Here is a 9,551-nt window from a genome sequence, read left to right as displayed (position 1 = left end):
TTTAATTAGCCAGCGACAACAGACAATTTGTCTGCCTCAGACGAGCTTAGCGTCGCTTCTGCAGCGGCTGCAGTCCTTAAAAATTATACATACTTTTCATTGGAATTTTCATTCGGTTTACTATGGTATCCCCCGGGTCCTTCGTTGAACCACTTCCTGTGCCCCACTCGAAGCAGATGCAACCTTTTTTCTATGGTTTCCCAGTTTAAACTATTTTGAATTTTTTGAGGAAAACCAAGAAGTGCCCACCGCTCCAAATAGCTGTCCATCCATCTCGCGGAGTGACAGGCCGTAAGGACCTCTTCGGTCATTCCTTGAAAACGAACTGCGGTATGTAAATATTAATGCCAAAGTAACGTATAGACCATCTGTGGAATTCGACTGCACTAATTATAAAGAAAAAATTGGGCTCGCCCTACGCCCGGCACCTAAATAAGTAGAAGCCCTAAATATGCCCCTTTCAACCCCACCCAGGTTGCACTTAGAGAAAATGTTGCGAGTCCTAGCTATGGGTTTTTATAAACTATAACTATAAATGTTTTATTATACTTCAGATATTCGTCTTCTTGAGTTAAATGTTTTGGCTATAAAAGCATCTTAAAATATTCATCTTAGAGCTTGTTTTTCCCAGTGCACATCCTTTCTTAGGGTGTTGACGAAACCACTCGTCTGGCACACGGCTCCTAGCGCATGGTAATCTGCTTTTCCAGCCAACAGACTTGAAGGCGATTCCGGCCAAGATGCGCTTTATGCGGCCCACGACGAAATTGTTGCGCTTCGTTAGTCGCGCCCTCCGCCTCCTTGAGGAATGTGTGCACAAGGACCCACTCGGCAGGACCTCAATCCCTCGATCGCCGCTGGCCACGCGCACACTCCACACCCTCTCCACGAACATGAATATATTTCCACCTCGATCCGATCCGGAAGGTAGACTGCAGATGGTGAGGCACTGAGGCGATTCAAGCTCTACAGCTCCGTGGCCATATGGCTTTGGCTTTGGCTAGCGAATCGGAACTTGGGCCACGCGTCACGGCAGGAAAATGTAGAATAGAATTCAGTTGCCGAGGAAAAGCGGCCACCGAAATTATGCAGCCGGCGGAGGACGACGACGGGCGGAATGGGGCGCGCTCACCTGGAACAAGGACAATATGGTTAATGCAGCGACAGCCTTCCTGTTTCGTGTTTTACGAGCTGTGCGGTGTGTGTGCTAAGTTTGCAGCTATTAGTTTTTGTTTATGCCCTGTTCCATACCCTGCGAGGGAGTATTTCAAATGGGCTTACAGGCTTGCCAGGGGTGTGCTACCTCTGACACATTTTCGAAAGACAAATATGAAAGGTCCACGGGGCAAGTACTTGGCGTTTCTGGCTTACTATCTCGATAAGTGTTTGTTATTCTGGCTGAATGATATTTTCTAATTGCAGCTTTTCAAGGACCTATTAAACTTTAAATATGTTTCCATATATCTTTTTTACTAAATCTATCATTTAATTGATTATATATTCTGTACAGATTTGGTTGGATATATATCCATTATGGGTATTTTTTCGATCAACAGTTCTAGAAGAGTATTTACTCGGTCAACCCTTTAAATTTCGTTGAATTTTGTTAGTTTATTTAGTTTTGAGTGGGGGGTGGATGTCCGTGTCCGAGAGTACGAAAGGTGCACCGCAGCCCAGTTACGGGGATTCAGTTGAGCGCGTTTGCGAGCGTGCAAAAAGGAGCAGGAGCAGTAGCAGTAGCAAGGACCAGTCGCCAGGAGCAGGAGCAGGAGCCGGAGCAGGAAATGCTCTACAAGTGCTGCAGCTGGCCCAGCTGTTTTGGGCGCTTTTCCCCCTTTTCAATCGCTTTCCGCCGGTGGGTGGGGATTACGCCCGACTCTTGGCCCAATCTAAAATGCACACCCCACTGGCTGCAGCCGTAGTCGCTGGCCATTCGGCTTGTCAGCTTGCCAAGGGCTATTTGGCGGCGTTGCCTAGCGAGTTGCCCCGAAACTTTGGCTATAACCCCCAACACCCGCCAACCCTATATGGCCATATCTCTGTCTCTCTCTCACTCATTCTCTCTAGCCAGAAGTGTGACGCTCGCGTGGCACGGAAGTGACGTCGACGGCAGCTGTAGCTGTAGAACTATAACCAGAAACTGTTGATCCTTTCCTCCTTCCTCTAGTTTCCCCTTCCCCCTCTTCCATTTCAACTGGGCACCCAGAGCAGACCGAGGGCCAGAGGGAAAAGCAAGCCAGAGGCAGCGGTACGGAGGTAAAAATTCACAAAGGTACAGAGCCCAAGGGAGCCAGGTGTCTGGCATGCTCATTCCGTTTTCCATTCAATGATGTATTAAAGTGGAAACAGCACGAGAGTACCAGACTCAGTCTGGGTCTGATTCTGAATTGTATACGGAGCATGCCCTACATAGGCAGGGGATATGGAAATTTGCAGAAAAGTTGATCTAAAGTTATTAGTAAGAGCTTCATAATATGATTTTTAAGTACCAAAGTAGATATACATTTTGAAATTATATACATATATTTTAATAAGATGTATGCAAACTATGCCACTCCATCATCCCAGCGAAATTGATGATGGATGATTCTTAGTGATGCATGGGATTATAACTTTAAGATCTTTTTAGATACCAGTTTATTCTATAAGCTCATATTAATATATATTTTTACATACTTGACATCCATCGAACATGATTAAAGACTGCTACTCTATAAGTTTTCTCGACTAGTCTTAAATTTTCCATTATCCTGCCTTGCAATGCCTTTATCCTTTATAACCCGTTCATCTGCGGACATAGGTTCCGCAAATCCGACGGATTAAGCCCCAAGTATTTCCAATAACCGATTCGATAAGGAAATGAAACAATCGAGGTGCATGGGTAGCGGCGAGGCAGCCGAGCAACATGTAATTTGTAAAGCTTCCTTTGATTAGGATTCCGTGGCCTTTGTCGCCGTATGACTCGTGTAGTTTATGGCACCATAAACCAATCAGTTGGCCCGACAAAGAGTATTCACGCTTCGATGGATCCGCAATTGACTTCTCTTTCATCTTTATTGTATTCGCGATGTCTGTGTCCGGGTTACTAGGAGTCTGGGTGTTTATGCTTGGGCTTGGGTTTGGTTGCTCTGAGTCTGGGTATTCGGCATTTTCGGTATATATATGTATATCCTTTTGCGTCCCGGCGCTGTGGAGTTTTTCCCAAATGCTATTTATTCCTGTTCCTGCTGTAATTTCATTGTTACTCCTTTTTGAATGGCTGTGTGCAACAACCACCACCCCATCGACATCATCGTCATCACCATCATCATCAGCAGAGCAACACGGCACCACCACTACCACCACCACCCTGCACCACCCAAACACCACCCCATTTTTCGGCATTTGCCGTCTGCATAGAAACAGCAAACAGGTAAAAAAGAACAATAACAACATCACAACGAGGGGAAGTGAAATAAAGGCGAGTTTACGTCATCGCCCGAAATTGCACTTTGCCCAGTTTTGATGGGCCAACTTATTAGCATATCCGGCAACAGGATATGAAGGATACGGAGGATATGGACGACACTTGCGGGGCTTCCCCAAAACTGGACGCGCGCGTGTGTCCAGTTCATTTCAGAATCCAGTTACCATTCCGGTAATTCGAAACTTTGTATTTTTAATTACATTTGTTTCGGACTTTCGTACGAATCGGGTGTTGAGATAGGGATTGGGATTGCGAGCAGTAGGGGCAAATCTCACTGGGATCGTTATAGGGATAGGGATTCTCTCCCATTTCTTCCACTAAAATTGGCAGCTGTTGCAGTCGGACAACAAAGCGAATGAAACCCACAAATCGTTAGACGCGTCCCGGAGTTCAAAGACCTCTCCTCATGAGCGATGAAATCGAGGGAGGGGGAAGTGGCAGTGGAAGGAAGGGCACGAACCCTGGCCCAAAAGTTGAGGTGCGGTCCAGGTAGCGAAAGGCAGGCAGAATGAAATGAAAAGGACAAGGACTCGTCTAGCGATCTGCAGACGGGGCATCAGTCGATGATCTACATAAACACACACTGAACAAAATCGATATTTTAATTAATGGTAAAAGCGATGTACTATATGAAGAATTATCTATACATTTCTAAGAAGGTGAAACTCCTGGAGTAGCTTGCTTAAAATAATAATATAATCACACACATTTTCGGTATTTTCGAATTGTATAACAATGGAAAAGGGTTAATTGTAAGTGCAGATTTTTTTCTCAGTGCTGAAAACTGCATTTGGCATGATAATGATGATTTGCTGATGCCAGGACGAAAAACCCCTGCATAAAAAACAGCCCAAGGGCAAACTGAACCCCATACCGCTTTTCATTCGCCTTTCAACAATTTTCCGACAGCTGTCCACATTGGCATTATTTCATTTTCCATTTTCCTTTGCATGGATGCAACAGCAGCTGATTCCTGATTCCTGACCCCGCTTTCGGTTGAGGTTCCAGGTTCTAGGTTCTGGTTTCTGGCGCTGCACCCAGATCTTGAATTTCATTTCGGGACTGGGACAAGAACTCGTTTAGGGAAGGGGAAGGGGTATGGGTTTTGGGATAGGGATTGGGAATGGGACTGGGATCGAGCTCAGGTTAGCGCCCTCTGGCATTTGTTTTGTTTGCCATCCATAAACTAATGGCTTTCAGGATGCAGCCGCTTCGGAAATACTTTGAATATCTGAGGCTGAGGCTGCATTCTCCCTTTGCAGCAGTTGATTCAATTAGAACCCCGGAGAAGTCAAAACTACGGAGGGTTAGGCATCAATCAGGCAACCGAGTTGATTCTTCAATTTGTGGGAATTACCGAGGCAACACTCATTCGCACAAAGGAAGCTGCTTTCGGCAAATCTGTGCTGTGTAAATTGGTAATTCCAAGTGCAAGAGAAGCCAAGTGAAGGATGCACATTAGTTGAAGGTAGAGATAGAAATTAAAGCTTAGAGTGGTCTACACTCAGCTTGACTAGAGCGGTTTCAACTCTGATACCAAATAATCAAAAGTTAAGTTATATCAACTTTTTAAGGCAGCTGCCTAATAAATTTGATTACTTCACATTTTTAAGCATTTCCTAAACATTCTTGGTATACTTTTGACCAAGAAATTCCTGCAAATTTCACCATTCTCTTATTTCTATCTTTAAGTTGCTTTAAGCCAAGAGGATGTCATGAACATCCTGCTAAATTTTTGCAGAGTGCAGCTAAAACAAAGCGAACAGGATGGCATAGAACAAGTTAAGTTGTTTGTCTAACGAATCCTGTCTTCAGACAAACACATACAAGTGCCTGTGTAGTAGTGCGCCTGTGTTTGTGTGCATATTGAGTCACTAATCTTAATTACTTGTGCAGCATGCAACAAGAGCACTTAGCGCTGATATCCTGGCAGACTCGTGTTGCCCGAGACATATGCACATACGTGATTATAGTTTCCGATGGCCTTTAGTGCTGCCCCTCAAGATACGTACCTTGTACGGGGAATACTCGTACACTACCCCCTCCATTTATTCTCCTCCTCATTTTTCCTCTTTTCTCTTATTGAAATAAATTCTCAATGAACGCGCCCATTCGATGGGCCTTTCATTTTCATGCGTGCCATTTGCAGCAGCTGGCGTTTTGGTCCTTGCAGCTTGTTGCTGATGGGATGCTGCCGATGTTGTTGTTGCCCCTGCTGATGCTGCTGTTGTTGTTGTTGTTGCTATTTGTGAAACGCTTGCAAATCTGTGGCAGATGCTGCGCCGCACATATATCCGCAGCATATACATTCCCGTATAGTATATCATATTTGGTTTGCGCATTAGCCCGGCCAGCAAGGCTAAGCGACACATGGAGCTCATCCACGTAGATGGATACACTCCGTGCCAAACAAACACAATGGGGGGCACTCAAATAGAAATCTTCATTTAAAATCTATCTCAATTTCTAGCTCACCTTTAGAACTGATAAATAACAATCAGTCAATCAAACAATTAGTTTAGTAGCACCAAAAAGAAACTTTATAAATGAAAGGATTTTAAAACATATTTTAAAGTATTTAAAACAATGTTAAATTTGCCTCTAACTTCGCCAAAATATTCTGGCTCAGATGGAGACATTATTTTTGCCCAGGCTGTGCGCATTTGTGCTGGGATGCTTGTTTGCGATGTATGTGCTTAGGGGGTGGAGAGTGGGCGATACGACAGCCCCATCCTTTATGTTATCCTGCATGTCCTTGTGCTTCAACTCGACAAATATTCAACACGTATTCATTTCCTGCGGACGCTCAGTTGCCAACTGGCAACATTCTGTGTCGCAGGAGTGGGTTGGGGAGCCGCAGGAGGTGGCGATGACGAAGAAGACGCTGCACAAGTGCAGCCAGGACATGGATACTTGCACTTGATGCCTTCGCTATAAAGCTTTGGCTTTGCCTTTAGCTTCAGCCGGAGCTGTAGCTGTAGCAGTAGCAATGGATGTGGATGTGGATGTAGCTGTAGCTGCTGATGAAGTAGCGACAATGCGGCAATGCGTCGCAAACTCACTTTGAGTGCTACTTGGCAGCAAGACAACGACGCCCAGACTGCCACGAAAAGGACGAAGGACGAGAGGAGGAGCGACGCAGGCGATGGAGATGCTGATGCTGATGCAGATGGAGGTGCAAAAGGATGCTAGGATTGGTCCTTGGGGGCGGAGGCGATGCAGGATGTTGGATGTAGATGCCAGCGACGACAGCGTGACACGCAACAGGAGGGCGGAGAACCAAGGACAGCGGTATTTCCCTGGCCAGGATAAAGGAAGCTATCCCTGAATTGGCGACAGATACGCTAAGGAATCTTTCCGTCTTGGATGGAAAGCAAAGAATGCCAAATCCTGCCACTGAAAGATGACTGATGGAAACCAGGTGTTGCGATAACGATGAATAATAAAAACCGCAGATCAAACTGAACGTTCATGAGGTGAACTTTTGTATGGTTGGGTGGATTTACTTACGAATAAATGCTTGTATGCAAAACTTGCTAAAATAGTTATCCGATCATATTAATAACAAGTTGCTTAAGTTGGCCTTCATGAGTGTGAACCATAGCTTAAAATGTTTCCTATTTCCTAATATTCAAATATCCTATCTATCCAAACCCTCATAAATCAACTATTTGCTTAAGGGTCAGCAAGATTGTAAAATGATGCGGTTCGAATCTATTGGAATTTTTTTATTCAAAGGTTTTCCTATTGTCTCACGGGGTTTTCTTTCTTTCTTTCTTCAGGGAAGCAGCCTCTGCCCAAGACGAATAGGGTTTTCTTTTCTGAGAAGTCTTCATCTGCTCCTTGAGTTCCCTCCCTTCGCAGAGGATGCTGCCCGTGAAGTCTTGATAAATTTCCCTCACGAACCGACCTCATCGCCAGGCAGAGCGTATGTGTTGATCCTTTGACGATTGCACAACACTTCCAGCACATGCATTCAGTTCCCAGTTCGCAGTTCACAGTTCCCATCCCAAAAGATAGCCCACCTCAACCCCAAGCCCAATCCCAAACCCCCAACCGGCATTTCCCGGCATTATTTCACCCCTCTGGAGGTATCTCGTCAAGTGACCCTCTCGATGGCTGTGGCTGCTACTCGGGTTCCCCAGTTCCTTCCAGCTCTCCCAGGATATCTCCAGGACCTGTGCTTCTCCAGGAGGAAGCCGTGAACGCTTAACGCCCGCTCATTCCCTGCGAGAGAGTCACACGTAGCCACGAAATCATTTTTCACCACTTAGTCACGTCGCTTTGACAGCACATCCCTGGGAGGATGGGCATGGTTTTGGCTCCTGGGTATGGGATCTAGTGAGATGGGGATGTGTTGGGGTTAGTCTGGGATATATGGTCTCGGTCGCAGCCTCAGCATCCGCTCTTATCTGCGGTTTAGTTGCTTATAATTGGCAGACATGTGAGTGGAAAGGATTGTACAGAAGAGGAAAGGAGAGCTTTCCCAGAGTCCTTTTCCCCGCCTCGCCCGCCCCTCTCGACAACCGGATGCGAATGCCTGCCGACTGCTAATAGTTACACTCGCAGGATATCTATATGTCGGTAATTAGCCAACGGTAAGTCGGTACTACTACTTTCCCACGCGGCGAACATTGCGTGATGTTGTTATTAAGCAGTAGCAGTAGTAGTAGTAGTAGTCCTCCTACGTAACTTGCTCGGCAATTACATTTGTACTTCTGTCGATCGTTAGTTGGGAGGCGAACTTTCCCGCCACTTCTGCGTTTTTTGGGTGGGTAGCTAACAGATGGCATCAATCAAGTGGAAACCACTAAGTATAATGCAGCAATGTTGCCCAAAAGTTGCCATTGCAGTTGGGAAATCTTGTTGGCCGGCAAGCACCCCGTGCACCACCGCCCTATATCCTGCACGATAAAAAAAAGGAAGCGAGGGGACAAATTTTAAGTTTCATAACAATTAATGTATTTAAACAAAACAGGTTTGTAGAGTGAAACAGAAAGTAAGTGGGTATAATATATATAAGGTGTTTAGAAGGCCGATGAAAGGCTTTCTATAGTTATCCTGCATATTCCTTGCTCACTTCTCATTCATGGATAGATCCTTCGCTTAGCCGCCTCATGATATTGGTAATTGTTTTTGAATCCCCAAGTTTACCCCCTGATTTGCGATTCTCGCAGTGTAAGCTGAACATCCCAACAAGTGCTTGTGGTACGTGTTGTCCTGCTATTTGGTTACCTTGTATGGTTGCACTTCCTTCGTTTTGCTTGTGGCACGAATCAAAGTATTGAATTTCTATATCCGTTTTTTTTCAGCTCCTTTTCGTTTCATTTTGTGTATTGTATTGTTCGGGTGAAAGGGGCGTGTTGCTCCGTGTTGCTGCTTCGTGTTGCTGCTGCTGTTGTCGCAGTTGGTGTTGCTGCTGCTGCTGTTGCTGCTGCTTACATAAAGGACAACAGCTCAGCAGGACTAAATGAGTGCACAGGAAGTTTTTACACTGCTCACCTTGAGCGGGGGCTTGGGTTCGGGTTGTATTGGGTTGAGGGTTCGGTGGCTCGGTGGTTGTGGGAATGGAACTCGAGCTGTGAGTGTAACTGGGTGCGGGGCAATTAGGTCCTGTCTCAATGGGTGACTAAATGTATCTGAGGCAAAACGGAAACTGTCGCAGGTGATCGGCGTGTTGATAAGTTCCAAAACATCAGCAGCAGCACCAGCAGCGGTGGCATTTGCAGCGGCAACAATCACCATCAGCAACTTGAACCCGAAATGTGTTTCGCATTTTGGCATTTCGCAATTGCCAAGGCAAAAGTTCTGAAATCGTTTTGTGGCCCTCGCAGAAATCCATTTTTCGCATTTGTATACCCTGACAGAGGTTAATTGCTTGAGTTCGTCATTTTGAAGGTCTACGCTTTTTTTTCATTCATTGAAAACTTTTTCGAATGCTGCGAGTTCTGGCTTTATTATGTAGCCATCATTTGTCACACACTCTTTTGTTTTTGATTGCGATCTAAAAAAGGGCATCCTGAAAATGGCATTGAAACAAAAAGTTGTCAGGGAGTTCCTGATAGGAAGTTTCTATTTAATAAAA

The 9,551-nt window shown here is 45.3% G+C and overlaps 1 protein-coding gene across 1 annotated transcript; it reads right to left on the bottom strand.

Moving 5' to 3' along the window:
* Positions 1-8,430: 8,430 nt before the first annotated feature.
* Positions 8,431-9,551, bottom strand: LOC27209114. Its single transcript, XM_016184610.3, has one exon. It carries the CDS (start codon positions 9,248-9,250, stop codon positions 8,933-8,935), a length of 318 nt encoding a protein of 105 aa, XP_016030310.1. The 5' UTR covers positions 9,251-9,551; the 3' UTR covers positions 8,431-8,932.

Source organism: Drosophila simulans, chromosome 3L, assembly GCF_016746395.2.
Source record: "Drosophila simulans strain w501 chromosome 3L, Prin_Dsim_3.1, whole genome shotgun sequence".
Classification (NCBI taxonomy): domain Eukaryota; kingdom Metazoa; phylum Arthropoda; class Insecta; order Diptera; family Drosophilidae; genus Drosophila; species Drosophila simulans.
Note: the sequence above shows the minus strand (reverse complement) of the source record. Positions and strands in the feature narration are given on the sequence as shown.